Below are 21,193 nucleotides of genomic sequence, written 5' to 3'. Positions count from 1 at the left end.
TAAATTGGGTGGGTAGTTTACAGATGGACTATGTACAGCTGCAGCGATCGGTTAGCTGCTCGGATAGCAGATTTTTAAAGTTGTTGAGGGAGATAAAAGTCTCCAACTTCAGAGATTTTTGCAATTCGTTCCAGTCGCAGGCAGCAGAGAACTGGAAGGAAAGGCGTCCAAATGAGGTTTTGGCTTTAGGGATGATCAGTGAGATACACCTGCTGGAGCGCGTGCTGCGGGTGGGTGTAGCCATCGTGACCAGTGAACTGAGATAAGGCGGCACTTTACCTAGCATAGCCTTGTAGATGACCTGGAGCCAGTGGGTCTGACGACGAACATGTAGCGAGGGCCAGCCGACTAGGGCATACAGGTCGCAGTGGTGGGTCGTATAAGGTGCTTTAGTAACAAAACGAATGGCACTGTGATAAACTGCATCCAGTTTGCTGAGTAGAGTATTGGAAGCTATTTTGTAGATGACATCGCCGAAGTCGAGGATCGGTAGGATAGTCAGTTTTACTAGGGTAAGTTTGGCGGCGTGAGTGAAGGAGGCTTTGTTGCGGAATAGAAAGCCGATTCTTGATTTGATTTTGGATTGGAGATGTTTGATATGAGTCTGGAAGGAGAGTTTGCAGTCTAGCCAGACACCTAGGTACTTATAGATGTCCACATATTCTAGGTCGGAACCGTCCAGGGTGGTGATGCTAGTCGGGCGTGCGGGTGCAGGCAGCGAACGGTTGAAAAGCATGCATTTGGTTTTACTAGCGTTTAAGAGCAGTTGGAGGCCACGGAAGGAGTGTTGTATGGCATTGAAGCTCGTTTGGAGGTTAGATAGCACAGTGTCCAAGGAAGGGCCGGAAGTATATAGAATGGTGTCGTCTGCGTAGAGGTGGATCAGGGAATCGCCCGCAGCAAGAGCAACATCATTGATGTATACAGAGAAAAGAGTCGGCCCGAGAATTGAACCCTGTGGTACCCCCATAGAGACTGCCAGAGGACCGGACAACATGCCCTCCGATTTGACACACTGAACTCTGTCTGCAAAGTAGTTGGTGAACCAGGCAAGGCAGTCATTAGAAAAACCGAGGCTACTGAGTCTGCCGATAAGAATATGGTGATTGACAGAGTCGAAAGCCTTGGCCAGGTCGATGAAGACGGCTGCACAGTAATGTCTTTTATCGATGGCGGTTATGATATCGTTTAGTACCTTGAGCGTGGCTGAGGTGCACCCGTGACCGGCTCGGAAACCGGATTGCACAGCGGAGAAGGTACGGTGGGATTCGAGATGGTCAGTGATCTGTTTGTTGACTTGGCTTTCGAAGACCTTAGATAGGCAGGGCAGGATGGATATAGGTCTGTAACAGTTTGGGTCCAGGGTGTCTCCCCCTTTGAAGAGGGGGATGACCGCGGCAGCTTTCCAATCCTTGGGGATCTCAGATGATACGAAGGAGAGGTTGAACAGGCTGGTGATAGGGGGTGCGACAATGGCGGCGGACAGTTTCAGAAATAGGGGGTCCAGATTGTCAAGCCCAGCTGATTTGTATGGGTCCAGGTTTTCCAGCTCTTTCAGAACATCTGCTATCTGGATTTGGGTAAAGGAGAAGCTGGGGAGGCTTGGGCGAGTAGCAGCGGGGGGGGCGGGGCTGTTGGCCAAGGTTGGAGTCGCCAGGAGGAAGGCATGGCCAGCCATTGAGAAATGCTTGTTGAAGTCTTCGATTATCACGGATTTATCGGTGGTGACCGTGTTACCTAGCCTCAGTGCAGTGGGCAGCTGGGAGGAGGTGCTCTTGTTCTCCATGGACTTTACAGTATCCCAGAACTTTTTGGAGTTAGAGCTACAGGATGCAAATTTCTGCTTGAAAAAGCTGGCCTTTGCTTTCCTGACTGACTGCGTGTATTGGTTCCTGACTTCCCTGAACAGTTGCATATCGCGGGGGCTCTTCGATGCTATTGCAGTTCGCCACAGGATGTTTTTGTGCTGGTCGAGGGCAGTCAGGTCTGGAGTGAACCAAGGGCTATATCTGTTCTTGGTTCTGCATTTTTTGAACGGAGCATGCTTGTCTAATATGGTGAGGAAGTAACATTTAAAGAATGACCAGGCATCCTCAACTGACGGGATGAGGTCAATATCCTTCCAGGGTACCCGGGCCAGGTCGATTAGAAAGGCCTGCTCGCAGAAGTGTTTTAGGGAGCGTTTGACAGTGATGAGGGGTGGTCGTTTGACCGCGGACCCGTGGCGGATACAGGCAATGAGGCAGTGATCGCTGAGATCTTGATTGAAGACAGCAGAGGTGTATTTGGAGGGCAGGTTGGTCAGGATAATGTCTATTAGGGTGCCCATGTTTACGGATTTAGGGTTGTACCTGGTGGGTTCCTTGATGATTTGTGTGAGATTGAGGGCATCAAGCTTGGATTGTAGGACTGCCGGGGTGTTAAGCATATCCCAGTTTAGGTCACCTAACAGAACAAACTCTGAAGCTAGATGGGGAGCGATCAATTCACAGATGGTGTCCAGGGCACAGCTGGGAGCTGAGGGGGGTCGGTAGCAGGCGGCAACAGTGAGAGACTTATTTCTGGAGAGATTAATTTTTAAAATTAGAAGTTCGAACTGTTTGGGCATAGACCTGGAAAGTATGACAGAACTTTGCAGGCTATCTCTGCAGTAGATTGCAACTCCTCCCCCTTTGGCAGTTCTATCTTGACGGAAAGTGTTATAGTTGGGTATGGAAATCTCAGAATTTTTGGTGGCCTTCCTAAGCCAGGATTCGGACACGGCAAGGACATCAGGGTTGGCAGAGTGTGCTAAAGCGGTGAGTAAGGCAAACTTAGGGAGGAGGCTTCTGATGTTGACATGCATGAGGCCAAGGCTTTTTCGATCACAGAAGTCAACAAATGAGGGTGACTGGGGACATGCAGGGCCTGGGTTTACCTCCACATCACCCGAGGAACAGAGGAGTAGTAGGATGAGGGTGCGGCTAAAGGCTATCAAAACTGGTCGCCTAGAGCGTTGGGGACAAAGAATAAAAGGAGCAGATTTATGGGCGTGGTAGAATAGATTCTGGGCATAATGTGCAGACAGGGGTATGGCGGGGCGCGGGTACAGCGGAGGCAAGCCCAGGCACTGGGTGATGATAAGAGAGGTTGTATCTCTGGACATGCTGGTCTCAATGGGTGAGGTCACCGCATGTGTGGGGGGTGGGATAAAGGAGGTATCAGAGGTACGGAGAGTGGAACTACAGGGTCCATTGCAAACCAAAACAATGATAATGATAACTAGCCTGAACAACAGTATGCAAGGCATATTGATATTTGAGAGAGACATACAATAAGGCATAAAGTGATTGCAGGTCTTGATTGGGAGAGCTAGCTAAAACAACAGGTAAGATAACAGCAGCAATAACAGGGTGCTAGTCTAACACAGCAACAACAGGTAAAAATGGCGACGACTAGGCAGAGAGGGTCGGATTAACTACACACAGATCCTGAGTTAAAGCACAGAGCCGACAGATAAAACACAAATAAACAGAATGGAGTACCGTGAATTAATGGACAGTCAAGCATGCATCAGCTATGTAGCCAAGTGATCATAGTGTCCAGGGGGCAGCCGTAGATGGAGCAGGGAGGCCTCCACTAAGCTAGCACGCGGCGTTTAAAGTTAGTAGCCCGGGGGATGGTCTGCTCAGACGGAGGGGGTCTGCTCAGACGTGGTCGTGTCGACAGAGAATCCAAGCCGGATGGCGAAAGAGAGGTTGTGAATTGTAGAATTGTGTTTGCTAACTGGTGCTAGCTTCGTGGCAGTGGCGCTAGCTGCGCTAGCTGCAAGCTAGCTGTGAGGATCAGAAGTAGTGGCTCAGGGATTACGGCAGGAATCCGGCGTTGTTGTCGAGAGACAGTCCGATGCTGGTAAATTGGTGAGTAATATCCAGGCTAATAACAGGGCTGGTGTCTGTGCAGAAGGTAAAAGCTACTAGCAGCGGCAAAAAAATGGCTAAATTAGCTTGTAGCTGATTTAGACCAGTTGTGATGGATTGGCAGGGCTCTGTGTCGGCAAAAAAAGGTCCAGTCCAATTGGCAAAAGAGGTATTGTAGCCCAAGAATTCGCTGGTAGACCTCTTCGGCTAGCCGGCAGATGGGCCTAGCTCGAGGCTAGCTCAAGGCTAACTGGTGCTTGCTTCGGGACAGAGGTGTTAGCCAGTAGTAGCCACTCGGTTGCAGCTAGCTAGCTGTGATGATACGGTGTAATTGTCCAGAGCTTGCGTCAGGAATCCGGTGATGTGGTAGAGAAAAAGCAGTCCTATATGCTCTGGGTTGATATCGCGCTTGCAGACTGGCAGGTATTGGCCCGGTATTGAAGCTGGCTGTGTCCGAGTTAAGGGTGTAGACCGCAGCAGTGGCTAACTGACTACTAGCTAGTAGCTAGTTATCTGGCTAGCTTCTGATTGGGGTTACGGTTCTAAAGTATAAAAAATAGCAGGTCCGTACCACATTGGGTGAGGCGGAATGTAGGAATGTATATTCAGTTCCTAGATGGAAAGTGAAATTAAAATATATACGAAATGTATACGAAAAATACGAAGACTATTTACACGGGACAAGACACGACAAACACACGTCCGACTGCTACGCCATCTTGGATGTACGTATGACAGTCCATCATTACTTTAAGACATGAAGGTCAGTCAATATGGAACATTTCAAGAACTTTGAAAGTTTCTTCAAGTGCAGTCGCAAAAACCATCAAGCGCTATGATGAAACTGGCTCTCATGAGGACCGCCACAGAAAAGGAAGACCTAGAGTTACCTCTGCTGCAGATGATAAGTTCATTAGTGTTACCAGCCTCAGAGTTCAGGTAACATCAACTGTTCAGAGGAGACTGCGTGAATCAGGCCTTCATGGTCAAATTGCTGCAAAGAAACCACTACTAAAGGACACCAATAAGAAGAAGAGACTTGCCTGGGCCAAGAAACACGAGCAATAGACATTAGACCGGTGGAAATCTGTCCTTTGGTCTGACGAGTCCAAATTTTAGATTTTTGGTTCCAACTGCCGTGTCTTTCTGATACGCAGAGCGGATGAACGAACGTATGATCTCCGCATGTGTGGTTCCCACTGTGAAGCATGGAGGTGGTGGTGTGATGGTGCTTTGCTGGTGACACGGTCTGATTTATTTAGAATTCAAGGCACACTTAACCAGCATGGCTACCACAGCATTCTGCAGCGATATGCCATCCCATCTGGTTTGCACTTAGTGGGACTATAATTTGTTTTTCAACAGGACAATGACGCAAAACACACCTCCAGGCCGTGTAAGAGCTATCTGACCAGAAGGAGAGTGATGGAGTGCGGCATCAGATGTCCTGGCCTCCACAATCACCCGACCTCAACCCAATTGAGATGATTTGGGATGAGTTGGACTAAAGAGTGAAGGAAAAGCAGCCAACAAGTGCTCAGCATACTTGGGAACTCCTACAAGACTGTTGGATAAGCATTCCAGGTGAAGCTGGTTGAGAGAATGCCAAGAGTGTGAAAAGCTGTTAACAAGGCAAAGGGTGGCTACTTTGAAGAATCTAAAATATACTTTGATTTGTTTAACACTTTTTTGTTTAGTACATGATTCCATGTGTGTTATTTCAGTTTGTCTTCATAATTTTTCTACAATGTAGAAAATAGTCAAAATAAAAACTTTTGACTGGTACATATATTTATATTCCAGACTCTGACTAGGCTTGGGCAATATACCATTCATTTTATTTTTATTATTTATTTCACCTTTTTTATCCAGGTAGGCTAGTTGAGAACAAGTTCTCATTTACAGTGATCCCTCGCCACTTCGCGGTTCACTTATCGCGGATTCGCTATTTCGCGGATTTTCATAATGCATTTTTTTTTTTTTTTTTGGTGCATTGTGCTCTGCATTCTGATTCGCTAAAAACTCACTCCCGCTTCTTGTATCAAAACATGCTACGAATTGTGCTATCATTTTGTCGTCTCGTGCAGTTATGTGTACGTACATAAAACAGCTTGGCAAATTTACATTAAGTTGGCCAAATTATCTTGTAATTTCGAACATCTCCTAAACCCATAATGTCGACGAAACGGCCTACACGTGAGTCACTGTATTTGTATACATGTAATAGTTGCTAATTGTAAAAAAAATTGTTTTTTATATTTCGCGGATTTCACTTATCGCGGGTCATTTTCGGAACGTAACCCCCGCGATAAACGAGGGATTACTGTACAACTGCGACCTGGCCAAGATAAAGCAAAGCAGTTCGACACATACAACAACACAGAGTTACACATGGAATAAACAAACAGTCAATAATACAATAGAAAAAGTCGATATACAGTGTGTGCAAATGAGGTAGGATAAGGGAGGTAAAGCAATAAATAGGCCATGGTGGCGAAGTAATTACAATATAGCAATTAAACACTGGAATGGTAGATGTGCAGAAGATGAATGTGCAAGTAGAGATACTGGGGTGGAAAGGAGCAAGATAAAGAAATAAATATAGTATGGGGATGAGGTAGTTGGATGGGCTTGTTACAGATGGGCTATGTACAGGTGCAGTGATCTGTGAGTTGCTCTGACAGCTGGTGCTTAAAGCTAGTGAGGGAGATATGAGTCTCCAGCTTCAGTGATTTTTGCAGTTCGTTAAAGTCATTGGCAGCAGAGAACTGGAAGGAAAGGCGGCCAAAGGAAGGATTGGCTTTGGGGGTGTCCAGCGAGATATACCTGCTGGAGCGCATGCTACGGGTGGGTGCTGCTATGGTGACCAGTGAGCTGAGATAAGGCGGGGCTTTACCTAGCAGAGACTTGTAGATGACCTGGAGCCAGTGGGTTTGGCGGCGAGGGTGAAGCGAGGGCCAGCCAACGAGGGCGTAGAGGTTGCAGTGGTGGGTAGTATATGGGGCTTTGGTAACAAAACGGATAGCAATGTGATGGACTGCATCCAATTTGCTGAGTAGTGTTAGAGGCTATTTTGTAAATGACATCGCCGAAGTCGAGGATCGGTTGGATGGTCAGTTTTACGAGGGTATGTTTGGCAGCATGAGTGAAGGAGGCTTTGTTGCAATATAGGAAGCCGATTCTAGATTTAATTTTGGATTGGAGATGCTTAATGTGAGTGGAAGAAGAGTTTACAGTCTAACCAGACACCTAGGTATTTGTAGTTGTCCACACATTCTAAGTCAAAACCGTCCAGAGTAGTGATGCTGGACGGGCGGACAGGTGCGTGCAGCGATCGGTTGAAGAGCATGCATTTAATTTTACTTGCATTTAAGAGCAGTTGGAGGCCACGGAAGGAGAGATGTATGGCATTGAAGCTTGTCTGGAGGTTAGTTAACACAGTGTCCAAAGAAGGGCCAGAGGTATACAGAATGGTGTTGTCTGCGTAGAGGTGGATCAGAGAATCACCAGCAGCAAGAGCGACATCATTGATGGATACAGAGAAGAGAGTCGGCCCGAGAATTTAACCCTGTGGCACCCCCATAAAGACTGCCAGAGGTCCGGACAACAGGCCCTACAATTTGACACACTGAACTCTATCAGAGAAGCAGTTGGTGAACCAGGCGAGGCAATCATTTGAGAAACCAAGGCTGTTGAGTCTGCCGATAAGAATGTGGTGATTGACAGAGTCGAAAGCCTTGGCCAGGTCGACGAATACGGCTGCACAGTAATGTCTCATATCGATGGCGGTTATGATATCGTTTAGGACCTTGAGCGTGGCTGAGGTACACCCATGACCAGCTCTGAAACCAGATTGCACAGCGGAGAAGGTACAGTGGGATTCGAAATGGTCGGTAATCTGTTTGTTAAATTGACTTTTCAAGACCTTAAAAAGGCAGGGTAGGATAGATATAGGTATGTAGCAGTTTGGGTCAAGAGTGTGCCCCCCTTTGAAGAGGGGGATGACCGCGGCAGCTTTCCAATTTTTGGGAATCTCAGACGATACGAAAGAGAGGTTGAACAGGCTACTTAATTTGACATGATTAAGAACGATCAGAGCATACAATATTTGTGGCTGTGTCATGCCATGTTTGCCACTACAGTGTTGTAGTTCCACGTACGTGTGTAGTTCCACGTAATGACATACAATATAATGATGTAATAATGAGGCTGTATATCTATGCAACCAAAAAAATAAGGAGTTAAGAGGGGAAGGACAGTGGTACACCACAGCAAAGTGTCTTACATGTCGGTACATCCTCAGACACTCCGCTGGATTGGCCTCGCCGTGCCAGCAGGCACTGTTGGTGAATATGATGAACATGTCCACGGTGATCGTCTTCTCCGAGGCCCACAGGATGGGGAGAGCACAGTCTGTATAGCCACTGGGGATCTGTGAACAGGTGGTTGACACAGGAGGTCAGCTATGAACACAACCCATAGTCATTACATTTTACAACCTCATATTTTATCTGAGAAATTGATCATGTTCAGTAGGGCCCAGCGTAGCAAAACAGAAATGAGCTTTTCTTATTGCCTTTCAGTGAACTTTTAGAAACTTTGGCAAGTGAAATTCGTTTTTTCCAAGCAAGTTTTCCATTAAAAAAAAGTTTGTCATTCAGAGGTGCATAGTTTGCAGAGAGACACTTCTTGTTTCCATACCTTGACCAGCTCGGTTGCTACTTGTCGAAGAGACATGCCTTCAGTGATGGTGCAAGGAACTATAGCTCCTTCAGAGTAGGCCATAACCTGTGTCTCTGCCTCCGTCTGCGCAAAAACCTGTAACATAGATACAACCAACTTAGAACACAATGCTGAAATAGTCCCTCTCTAAGATGCCAGGAATTATCATTCAAATGTAAAAATGACAAGTCCTCATTACAAAGCACGCATGCAATGCCTGTGCTCTCTTGAGATGGGGGAATGTGGGGAAACGTGGCAGGAATCCATAGAATGTGACAACAGACCCTTTCCTTGACTATACCTTCCTCCAGAGACCCGTCTTCCAACTGTTAGAGACACCGCTTTGAAACACAGCTGCAAACTACTACATTAGTCATTTAGTAGCCTTGTTTAGGAGTACCTGCTCATAGTGTGTTGACTTACCATGGCCATGGCTGCAGCCGCTACAGCTGTGCTGACGGAGGTCCCCTTAACAATGCTGCTCAGCGATGTGCTAATGTCCACCGCCACCATAAAGCGCTTCCCCGCCGGCTCCACGTTCTCAGGAAAGGAACACAAGTGAAGTAAGGTGGCAGGTTGCCTAACGGTGCTGGTGCTGGTCCAGTATCCCGAAAAAGGTTGCTGGTTCGATACAGAGCCGGCTAGGTGAAAAATCTGTCAATGTGCCATTGAGCAAGGCACTTAACCCTAATTACTTCTGTAAGTCGCTCTGGATAAGAGCATCTGCTAAATGACTCAAATGTAATGAAAAAAATAAAAAAAACATGCACCAGTAAACATGTCGTCCCCCAAGAATGATGCATCCCAATTAAGATATTGCGTGTGACTAACACATTTCAGTTAATTACTATAGCTTCCACCTTGGGCCAAGTCAGTGTCATTTTGAAAAACCCGGATCTCTATGGCACGACGCATCATTCACCCAAGTTTCGTAAAAATTGAGCCAGTGCCGTCAGATATCGTGTGCGACAAACTTATCCATTTCATCGTGGTGGACAATTAACGTTTCGCATTTGTGGACACTACTCAGAACAGCGGGATGCTCTGTGAGTAGTGCTGTTACGGTGACCGCTTTACCGCCACACCGGCGGTGACGAGTAACGACCGCAGTCAAATTCCATGTGACCATTTAGCCACGGTAACTAGGGTTCTCCAAGCTCTGATGCTGCTAATGGTCATTAGTAGCCTACTCAGCACTCTATTGTCCCTCTAATCACTGTGACATCAATGCAAAAGTGATCGAAAATCAAACACGAGAAAACAGTTGATGGCCTCTATTAAAAAGAGGATCCCATCAGCTTTCTATAGGCTAGGCCTACTATATTTATTTCTCAACTTTCTTAACACTAAACACATCGCTTCACTTTACAACAAGAGTATAACCTACCTGGCTGGCATGAAAATTAACCACGGGAAAAGCGTCCACCGTTTGCAAATTAAGTGCATAGATGATACATTGTTTTCCCCCCAGCATCTGTTCCCGAGACAGGTGCATGATAACGGTCACTTCTAAAACAAAACGATTTTCACACAGAGTGCATTCGAAATTATTCAGACCCCTTGACTTTTCCATATTTTGTTACGTTACGGCCTTATTCTAAAATTGATTAAATTGTTTACCCCCCTTAAAACTACACATAATACCCCATAATGACAAAGCAAAAAGTATTTTTTGTTATTTCTGCAAATGTATAAATACACTGCTCAAAAAAATAAAGGGAACACTAAAATAACACATCCTAGATCTGAATGAATGAAATATTCTTATTAAATACTTTTTTCTTTACATAGTTGAATGTGCTGACAACAAAATCACACAAAAATTATCAATGGAAATCAAATTTATCAACCCATGGAGGTCTGGATTTGGAGTCACACTCAAAATTAAAGTGGAAAACCACACTACAGGCTGATCCAACTTTGATGTAATGTCCTTAAAACAAGTCAAAATGAGGCTCAGTAGTGTGTGTGGCCTCCACGTGCCTGTATGACCTCCCTACAATGGCTGGGCATGCTCCTGATGGGGTGGCAGATGGTCTCCTGAGGGATCTCCTCCCAGACCTGGACTAAAGCATCCGCCAACTCCTGGACAGTCTGTGGTGCAACGTGGCGTTGGTGGATGGAGCGAGACATGATGTCCCAGATGTGCTCAATTGGATTCAGGTCTGGGGAACGGGCGGGCCAGTCCATAGCATCAATGCCTTCCTCTTGCAGGAACTGCTGACACACTCCAGCCACATGAGGTCTAGCATTGTCTTGCATTAGAAGGAACCCAGGGCCAACCGCACCAGCATATGGTCTCACAAGGGGTCCAATGGCAGTCAGGCTACCTCTGGCGAGCACATGGAGGGCTGTGCGGCCCCCCAAAGAAATGCCACCCCACACCATGACTGACCCACCGCCAAACCGGTCATGCTGGAGGATGTTGCAGGCAGCAGAACGTTCTCCACGGCGTCTCCAGACTCTGTCACGTCTGTCACATGTGCTCAGTGTGAACCTGCTTTCATCTGTGAAGAGCACAGGGCGCCAGTGGCGAATTTGCCAATCTTGGTGTTCTCTGGCAAATGCCAAACGTCCTGCACGGTGTTGGGCTGTAAGCACAACCCCCACCTGTGGACGTCGGGCCCTCATGGAGTCTGTTTCTGACCGTTTGAGCAGACACATGCACATTTGTGGCCTGCTGGAGGTCATTTTGCAGGGCTCTGGCAGTGCTCCTCCTGCTCCTCCTTGCACAAAGGCGGAGGTAGCGGTCCTGCTGCTGGGTTGTTGCCCTCCTACGGCCTCCTCCACGTCTCCTGATGTACTGGCCTGTCTCCTGGTAGCGCCTCCATGCTCTGGACACTACGCTGACAGACACAGCAAATCTTCTTGCCACAGCTCGCATTGATGTGCCATCCTGGATGAGCTGCACTACCTGAGCCACTTGTGTGGGTTGTAGACTCCGTCTCATGCTACCACAAGAGTGAAAGCACCGCCAGCATTCAAAAGTGACCAAAACATCAGCCAGGAAGCATAGGAACTGAGAAGTGGTCTGTGGTCACCACCTGCAGAACCACTCCTTTATTGGGGGTGTCTTGCTAATTGCCTATAATTTCCACCTGTTGTCTATTCCATTTGCACAACAGCATGAGAAATGTATTGTCAATCAGTGTTGCTTCCTAAGTGGACAGTTTGATTTCACAGAAGTGTGATTGACTTGGAGTTACATTGTGTTGTTTAAGTGTTCCCTATATTTTTTTGAGCAGTGTATATATACAGTTGAAGTCGGACGTTTACATACACCTTAGCCAAATACATTTAAACTCAGTTTTTCACAATTCCTGACATTTAATCTCAGTAAAAAGGCCCTGTTTTAGGTCAGTTAGGATCACCACTTTATTTTAAGAATGTGAAATGTCAGAATAATGGTAGGGAGAATGATTTATTTCAGCTTTCATTTCTTTCATCACATTCCCAGTGGGTCAGAAGTTTACATACACTCAATTAGTATTTGGTAGCATTGCCTTTAAATTGTTTAACTTGTGTCAAATGTTTCGGTTAGCCTTCCACAAGCTTCCCACAATAAGTTGGGTGAATTTTGGCCCATTCCTCCTGACAGAGCTGGTGTAACTGAGTCAGGTTTGTAGGCCTCCTTGCTCTCACATGCTTTTTCAGTTCTGCCCACAAATTTTCTATAGGATTGAGGTCAGGGCTTTGTGATGGCCACTCCAATATCTTGACTTTGTTGTCCTTAAGCCATTTTGCCACAACTTTGGAAGTATGCTTGTGGTCATTGTCCATTTGGAAGACCCATTTGCGACCAAGCTCTAACTTCCTGACTGATGTCATGAGATGTTGCTTCAATATATCCACATCATTTTCCTACCTCATGATGCTATCCATTTTGTGAAGTGCACCAGTCCCTCCTGCAGCAAAGCACCCCCACAACATGATGCTGCCACCCCCGTGCTTCACAGTTGGAATGGTGTTCTTCAGCTTGCAAGCATCCCCCTTTTTCCTCCAAACATAATGATGGTCATTATGTCCAGACAGTTCTATTTTTGTTTCATCAGACCATAGGACGTTTCTCCAAAAAGTACGATCTTTGTCCCCATGTGAAGTTGCATGACATAGTTTGGCTTTTTTAATGGCGGTTTTGGAGCAGTGGCTTCTTCCTTGCTGAGCGGCATTTCAGGTTATGTCGAAATAGGACTTGTTTTACTGTGGATTTTAGATACTTTTGTACCCGTTTCCTCCAGCATCTTCACAAGGTCCTTTGCTGTTGTTCTGAGCTCAATTTCGAGTCTCATAGCAAAGGGTTTGAATGCTTATGTAAATAAGGTATCTGTTTTTTATTTGTAATACATTTGCAAAAATTTCTAAAAACCTGTTCTCACTTTGTCATTATGGGGTATTGTGTGTAGATTGAGGAATTGTTTTGTAATAAATATTTGAATAAGGCTGTAACGTAACAAAATGTGGAAAAAGTCAAGGGGTCAGAATACTTTCCGAATGCTCTTCTCCTGGATGCTTTGGAGCACGCAGCTGGGAATTATTATTATATTCCCACACAAGGGGGATGCCGCTGGGAAATTCCAGGCACTATCAAGTGCTTGTCAAATTCTGAATGAGAGACTGATGAAGTGTGTTCAGCGTAAGCAAAAAACAAAGCAGAGCTCATGCCTTTCATGCAACTTTTTCTAATCATTAGCCGCATCATGCAGCCTTAGAATATATTAAAAATCAAAACCTATAGCCCAACGTTTGGATCACAACTGAAGTTGAATAAATAGCTCTAAATTAAGCATATAGGAGGACCTGTTTCTTTGTTAACCGCTCAACACAGAACAGCCACGTGCGCACTCCCTCAGAAATCGTTTGGAGAAAATATAATTTATATTTTATTAAGCTATGTTCAAATTTATTCTTCATACCATAAAATAATGCCACTAATTCTAAGCAAATCTTGTCTGCTAAATGAACTAGTGTAGCCCACAACCATATGGCATAGCTAGATCAGGACAACTCAGAGTATGCTATTCTGTTCTTCTGAAATAGACTACATTTTCTTCATATCAAGTTTCTTAAGACCTGTCTAAAATAAATAATGGATTTATTGTGATGGTGCAAGCTATATGAAATTAATGTATTAGACTTTTTAAATGATGTTCCAAAGTTCTGCATCAGTGGCTTGCAGGTTATGCTAAATATGTTTATGTTAATTAACAATTGCTTGACAATCACTGGCTGACAAAATTTCATGACCGCCAACAGCCCTATCTGTGAGTATCGGTATATGTGACGCTCAACTTACTGTGAAACATTTGTAGAAAGCAGAGTCCAGTGCTTTTATGATGTCAACGTCTGGTTCCCATTTCACTTTCCCCCGGTTGCCTTGGCCCCTTTTGTAGTTTTCCGAGGCTGTCAAGACGCTGAAAGGGTGGAGTTTTGCCTAAGACAACAATAAAACAGTTAGATAGATCCCTGGGAAAGCAGTATGTGAATGAATCCCAGTTGTCAGAAGGAGAGAGACATAGGTACGCCTCACCTTCTTTAAAGCCGCCTCACTCTGGATCCTCTCGCACACCGCTGCCACGTCTGAGCTTCCTGGTTCCAGGACTTGGTCTGCGGTCATCTTACCCAGGGCCCTTAGCATTGACTCCATGGGCATCTCCTTTAACAATGCTTTCCATACCTGCAGTGGCGAAAAGGCATCATACATGAACTAAAAACAACCCCCATCCCACAAAAGTAATAAGGATGTCTTGAGACCCTACACATGAAAAAATGATAATTCCACTATGATAATTATATGGTGCTAATATTTCCCATTAATATGGCATTGAGACATAGAGCTGGATGTAAAAAACAGCTAGGAGTGTGGCTTAGAGTAGGCTACTGGGCTTAGAGTAGGCTACTGGGCTTAGAGTAGGCTACTGGGCTTAGAGTAGGCTACTGGGCTTAGAGTAGGCTACTGGTCTTAGAGTAGGCTACTGGTCTTAGAGTAGGCTACTGGGCTTAGAGTAGGCTACTGGGCTTAGAGTAGGCTACTGGGCTTAGAGTAGGCTACTGGTCTTAGAGTAGGCTACTGGTCTTAGAGTAGGCTACTGGTCTTAGAGTAGGCTACTGGGCTTAGAGTAGGCTACTGGGCTTAGAGTAGGCTACTGGGCTTAGAGTAGGCTACTGGGCTTAGAGTAGGCTACTGGGCTTAGAGTAGGCTACTGGGCTTAGAGTAGGCTACTGGTCTTAGAGTAGGCTACTGGGCTTAGAGTAGGCTACTGGGCTTAGAGTAGGCTACTGGGCTTAGAGTAGGCTACTGGGCTTAGAGTAGGCTACTGGTCTTAGAGTAGGCTACTGGTCTTAGAGTAGGCTACTGGTCTTAGAGTAGGCTACTGGGCTTAGAGTAGGCTACTGGGCTTAGAGTAGGCTACTGGGCTTAGAGTAGGCTACTGGGCTTAGAGTAGGCTACTGGTCTTAGAGTAGGCTACTGGGCTTAGAGTAGGCTACTGGGCTTAGAGTAGGCTACTGGGCTTAGAGTAGGCTACTGGGCTTAGAGTAGGCTACTGGGCTTAGAGTAGGCTACTGGTCTTAGAGTAGGCTACTGGTCTTAGAGTAGGCTACTGGGCTTAGAGTAGGCTACTGGGCTTAGAGTAGGCTACTGGGCTTAGAGTAGGCTACTGGGCTTAGAGTAGGCTACTGGGCTTAGAGTAGGCTACTGGGCTTTGAGTAGGCTACTGGGCTTAGAGTAGGCTACTGGTCTAAGCCGCAGGCCCCAGCCTACATATACTCCCGCGTAATGGATTTGAATCTGTCACACTGCTATATTTCAGCACACTCTCTCCTCTATCTTTCCTATCTATCACAGTTAATAAACCAAACATGTGAAAAGTGGGACTACACTCTTTAACAAAGAAAGCTAGCAGTGACGAGGACATCTCAATATCGGACCAACTAATTTGAGCGGGGAAAAAAGAGTTGGTTAAAAACATAAGTTGGTCGGTGCACACTGCTCACCGCTTTGGACTTCAGGTGGTCTGTCAGAAGTTGTTCCCGCTCCAGACTATGCTCCTCTATTAGATGGCTGACCTCCATCTCGTCTGCACTGTGTTTGACCTTCTCAACCGCTTCCAGGTACGAGAGGACTTTGATCACCTCCTCCGAGTTCTCCTTGTCGGCGTATGCCCCCTGGACCTCCTTCCATCCTTTCATAACGTATTTACTGATCAACACGATCGCTGCAAGCACAGCAGAGTTGTCAGAGCATAAATCAGACAAAAGAAAATGAGCATTGAACCACGTTTCCTGATACCACCAATCACTTGTTACTATAAAGGCTTTACTGAGATACTATTTTATTACTGATTTCATCCATGAGGATAACCCTTTTGTTAAAAGAAACATGTCATCAACACAAAAAAACATTCTCCGTAGTCTAAATCTTGCACCATGACCCTTGTATATTCATAATAGCGTTGGAGAGTGTGTACATTGTAAATCTCTTGCAGCTTACCTTCGTTAGCAGGCTTGGCGTGGGAGAGTCTGAGCAGATCCTGATGCGACCAGCCCTCTCTCGTTTTATACTTGGTCACCGCCAGAGCCAGACCCATGGCGTCCTGTTTATTGTACCAATCCGACACCGCTTTCCTCAGGGCCCGTCCCCATATCCCGCACCGCATCCTCTCTTTCGCCTCCTTCTTGTATTGGATGAAGATGAAGAGGTGCTCGGGGGCCCGGCACACCTCACTCAGGGCTCGGAACGCCCCCTGTCTGGTATTCAGGTCCAAATGTTGGGAGCACACAGCTAAGGTGAACAGGGAAGGGTTGGCCCTGACTGGCCTGCCCTCCAGAGCCAGCCTCTTGACCTCCTCCACCACCTCGCAACCCCTGCCCTCCTGTAGCAGGGAGAGCAGAGCCAGGGCACTCTCCATGCCCAGCCGGTGCTCCTTGGTGTCATAGATGGCCATTTCCGAGCCGTAGCAGATGAAGCGGCGGAGCCTGGTCATGTCTGTTACCTCCCATGGGTGCTCACTGTCGCCAACTGAGTTTTGGCCGTGGTCGTTGGCATCCTGTCCCGATGGCTCCATGTGATAGCTCCTCTAAACTGTCAGATGGATGCACAGGTAGAGACACAGATGTTTTTGAATGGACAATTGCACTGGTTTGCTGGGGTGAGCAGCAAACCAAGGTGAAGTTGATTTTATATTCACACATTCAACAGACATTTAAATCAGACATTCAACAGACATTCGCCAAAAGCCATTTAAAAATCTATAACTAATTCACCATTTGTCACAGAATCATCAACCTAGATATGATTTATTCTATAAAATGTCTAGCATACTTTTACAACATGTTTTGTGGACAAATTCCAGTTTTGATTTGATAGAAATACATCAAATCTCAAATATTGCATTTAAAGATGATTAAATCAGTGATTGTCACAGAAGAAAGTGAAAATATGCATTTATTTGCAAGAAATGTTAATTTCAAGTGCAATTTGTTCTATATGAAGTTACACAATGTTTACATAAAGTTGTAAGTTTACAATCTTCAATTGTATGCCAAATCAATGTTGCATTTTTAGTGCAACAGTTCCACATTTTAAAGTAGTTACAAGGCACAACAGTCATTTATTTACACGTCTCTAATTTAACAGCAAAGAGGCCCCTTCCAATAATTTCCTATTAAAGTCATTCTTTGTCATCCCCAGACAAGCTGAATGGTACCATCTCCTGAGGTAATAGATTCAACTGTTCAACACTTACAGCCAAATGTTTAATACCCTGGGTAATCCCAGAACACATTCTGGAAAGTCTAGAGATTCAGTGGTCTTTGGTCACTTTATTAGGTACAACCCCCTATGCATCTGGAACAGAGCGAATTCAAAACTGTTGATGAAACTGGGAAAGGAGATAAGACTGCTCAAGTTTAAGTCCAGTTGGAGTTTATTACAGTCAGTACAAGTTTTGAAACTTTTCTGAGTTACAAAAGACCATCACAGACTGTGCTGTCATTTTGCACATTCTAAAGTTCAACCAAACAGTAACAGAATACCTGAATACTTCTCTGCATGCTTTAGTGTCTAGCAAGCAAAGACCATGGGACTTGGTGTATGTAGGAGCAATTTATTTTCGTGAATCGGGTGGTGAACCTAATAAAGTGGCAACTGAGTGTAGATATCACAAACAACTCCTTTTGAGCAGTGTCTGTCTGTTATACGTTTGATCAAAGGGTATAATGGTACATCTGAACCCCAAGGTCCTCATAGGCTCACTTGGATATATAGAGTTGGAAGTAAAGGAAAAAATATGAAACTAGGACTTTAAAACACTGGCAGAATTCTTTCATCCACATCCATTCACATACAATATGTATTTTAAAGTATAAATGCCCTTCTAAGACCACTGACCAACTGTTTGTAAACCTTTTAAAACATCCAGAAAGACAGTGGTCTTAGAAGGGTTCTAAGAAGGGTTCTTAGAAGGGTTCTAAGACCACTGTCTTTCTGGATGTTTTAAAAGGTTTGCAAACAGTTCTTTCTGCAAGGAATGTGAGTTGAAAGGGATATGGTAATACCTATGTAGGTGACGTAGTTTCTCCACTGGTATAATGGGTATTATGTGTGGTAGTTGCATACCTCCCTGCTGAATTATGTAGAGCTGATTAGAGCCAGTTGATATTTTTGGGTGAAAAACCACATATTCACGTAGGCTTTGCGCTAGCAGTTTGATAGAGAAAGAGACCAAATAGCCTGTTGAAGTACTAGGTTGTAATGGTTAGTGCCAGTAGATTGCAGAGGGGTTCACATACAGTTCTGAGGCAAATCATAATGTATACATTTAGCCTAAAAACAAAACATGTACCGTCCACTTCTAAATACTAGCATTTTATATTGTTATCCACTCTCTGGTATATACATACACACACACACACACACTACAGTTCAAAAGATTGGGGTCACTTAGAAACGTCCATGTTTTTTAAGGAAAAGCACGTCATTGTCCATTAAAATAACATCAATGATCATTCATCACTGACTATTGTAGCTGGAAACGACTGATTTTTAATGGAATATCTACATAGACGTAGAGAGGCCCATTATCAACAACCATCACTCCTGTGTTCCAATGGCACGTTGTGTTAGCTAATCCAAGTTCGTAATTTTAAAAGGCTAATTGATCATCAGAAAACCCTTTTTCAATTATGTTAGCACAGCTGAAAACTGTTGTCCTGATTAAAGAAGCAATAAAACTGGCATTCTTTAGACTAGTTGAGTATCTGGAGCATCAGCATTTGTGGGTTCGATTACAGGCGCAAAATGGCCAGAAACAAATAACTTTCTTCTGAAACTCAGTCTATTCTTGTTCTGAGAAATGAAGGCTATTCCATGCGAGAAATTGCCAAAAAACTGAAGATCTCGTACAACACTGTGTCCTACTCCCTTCACAGAACAGTGCAAACTGTCTCTAACCAGAATAGAAAGAGGAATGGGAGGCCCCGGTGCACAACTGAGCAAGAGGACAAGTACATTAGAGTGTCTAGTTTGAGAAACAGATGCCTCACAAGTCCTCAACTGGCAGCTTCAATAAATAGTGCCCACAAAACACCAGTCTCAATGTCAACAGTGAAGAGACAACTCCGGGATGCTGGCCTTCTAGGCAGAGTTGCAAAGAAAAAGCCATATCTCTGTCCAATGTCTGTTCTTTGCCCATCTTAATATTTTATTTTTTATTGGCCAGTCTGAGAAATTGCTTCTTTTTTTTTTTGCAACTCTGCGTAGAAGGCCAGCATCCCGGAATCACCTCTTCACTGTTGAAAACAAGGACATTTCTAAGTGACCCCAAACTTTTGAACAGTAGTGTTTGTTATGGTTCACTCTTAGTTTTCCTTATCTCCACTGTGGAATGCCCATGTTGATCCTCTTGGTTGTCTTGGTCCTCTTGATCCATCCACCTGTCTTCTTTGTTAGTCAGGCCTGACCCCTTCATCCCGTACTTTTTTCCTGTAATCTAATATGACTGAAGATGCAGAATGTTATGCCAGGCCCCTTCTAATAGGGTATAACAGACTCGTTAGAACTTTGACCACAAATCAAAAACTGGATTTTTTACTCAAAACAAAAGGTTGTAAAAGTATGCTAGACATTTATAGAATAAATCATATCTAGGTTGATGATTCGGTGACAAATGGTAAATTAGTTATTGATTTTTACATTTTTAAAAATGGCTTTTGGCCAATGTCTGTTGAATTTGTGAATATAAAACCACCTTTACCTCGATGTTCAGCAAACAAGACAGACAACTGTCTTGGTTCCTATGTTTCTATTTATGCACGCCATTATTTTTTGTTACTATGCAAAAGCCTATTAGCTGACTTAGCGTAGACCTTGTATGGCTAGCCAGCTAATAACAGTCATACCGCTGGCTAACATAGATGACTGTGAAACTAGCTACTGTAGACAACCAAATGCTATGCACAGCAGCTGCTTAATTTGGTTATGTCAGTTTATGTTGGCTAACATGTTAGCTAGCTACTGTACTGTAGCTAGCCAGCTAACAATTATCACACAAACTAGCTGGATGGCCACATTCCTAATAGATAACTACAAGCATCCATGGGCATGACAACGATTTAAATTATCATTACAAAAAACATAAAAGCACTTGCAGACGAACTCGAGTCACAGTCAGAGCAGTTCTGGCTAGCAGCTAGCCAGCAGATCCGACACACTTTCATGTTTATATTATTAAATCACTGCAGACACCGCGCAAGTTATTATGGCTTCGGAAAACGCACCAGGGGCGAGAAATGAGTTTTACTCCCAGTTGTACAATTATCGCAATTGTTAAAACCAATACGTTTAAATAAATTCCTTTCAATCTTCTCGTTTTAACAGTTGGGATAACGGGACAATTCGGAGTACAACACATTTCTCATCCCTGGATTGAGGTACACTTTCCGAGCCGAAACACCGGCTCCACCGGTCTTAACGAGCATGTGCGTGGACCAATGGCTGTATGGACCAGAGACAGTCTGGAGGAAAACAAAGTGCTCAATAACGTTTACCGGTATTTCTGGGAAACGACTAAGTGTGTCAGCACTCCAGTAACATAGCTAGTGACTTTGTTTAGTGACTGGCATCAATTTACTTTCGTTACTCAACAAAATTGGGGAAAATAGAAAGATCAAACCGCACGTAACAACATTGACCAGAGTTAGTGATGTGGCTGCGATGATAGCTAGCTAGCTGTAGTTAGCCACACTGTTTGCACAGTAGTTGGCCTAGCGATACGGAATTTTAGAATTTTTCCGGTTTCTATTTTGAAGACAAAAACATCACATAGATTCGTTATTGCACTTACCACACTCTGTGACTAGTTAATAACGTAGCTAATAGTTGATTTTCAGGTCTTATGGGCGTCACTGGGGAATCATACAGACCGATGACTATTACCGTTCTCCTAGCATCAGGATGTTATGCTGGCCGCAAGATCGCGGATCCTTTTTGGGTGCGTTCGTAAATTCACTCTGGATATCTAATCCGAATTGAGAGCGCTCTCGTCTGAGTGTGACAGGGTGCCGAATAACTGATG

At 44.7% G+C, this 21,193-nt stretch overlaps 1 protein-coding gene across 3 annotated transcripts in view; it reads right to left on the bottom strand.

Moving 5' to 3' along the window:
- The window catches only part of ro60 (Ro60, Y RNA binding protein), a 29,692-nt gene extending 8,499 nt beyond the window's left edge, over nucleotides 1–21,193 (bottom strand). The window contains exons 1-9 of one of the 3 annotated variants that reach the window (XM_071377577.1): nucleotides 20,963–21,193; nucleotides 18,177–19,618; nucleotides 16,111–16,701; nucleotides 15,615–15,835; nucleotides 14,149–14,295; nucleotides 13,915–14,052; nucleotides 9,045–9,161; nucleotides 8,601–8,717; nucleotides 8,185–8,331 (exon numbers count right to left, since the gene is read on the bottom strand). In XM_071377577.1, the coding sequence (XP_071233678.1) occupies nucleotides 8,185–8,331; nucleotides 8,601–8,717; nucleotides 9,045–9,161; nucleotides 13,915–14,052; nucleotides 14,149–14,295; nucleotides 15,615–15,835; nucleotides 16,111–16,684 (1,461 nt within the window). In that variant the 5' untranslated portion in view covers nucleotides 16,685–16,701; nucleotides 18,177–19,618; nucleotides 20,963–21,193. Of the gene's footprint in view, nucleotides 1–8,184; nucleotides 8,332–8,600; nucleotides 8,718–9,044; nucleotides 9,162–13,914; nucleotides 14,053–14,148; nucleotides 14,296–15,614; nucleotides 15,836–16,110; nucleotides 16,702–18,176; nucleotides 19,619–20,962 lie in introns of those variants that run through there. The other 2 variants (XM_071377576.1, XM_071377578.1) reach the window with 2 other exon arrangements.

This window comes from Salvelinus alpinus, chromosome 30 (assembly GCF_045679555.1).
Source record: "Salvelinus alpinus chromosome 30, SLU_Salpinus.1, whole genome shotgun sequence".
Lineage (NCBI taxonomy): Eukaryota > Metazoa > Chordata > Actinopteri > Salmoniformes > Salmonidae > Salvelinus > Salvelinus alpinus.
The sequence above is the reverse complement of the archived record's forward strand: the minus strand, read 5'-3'. Positions and strand labels throughout refer to the sequence as shown.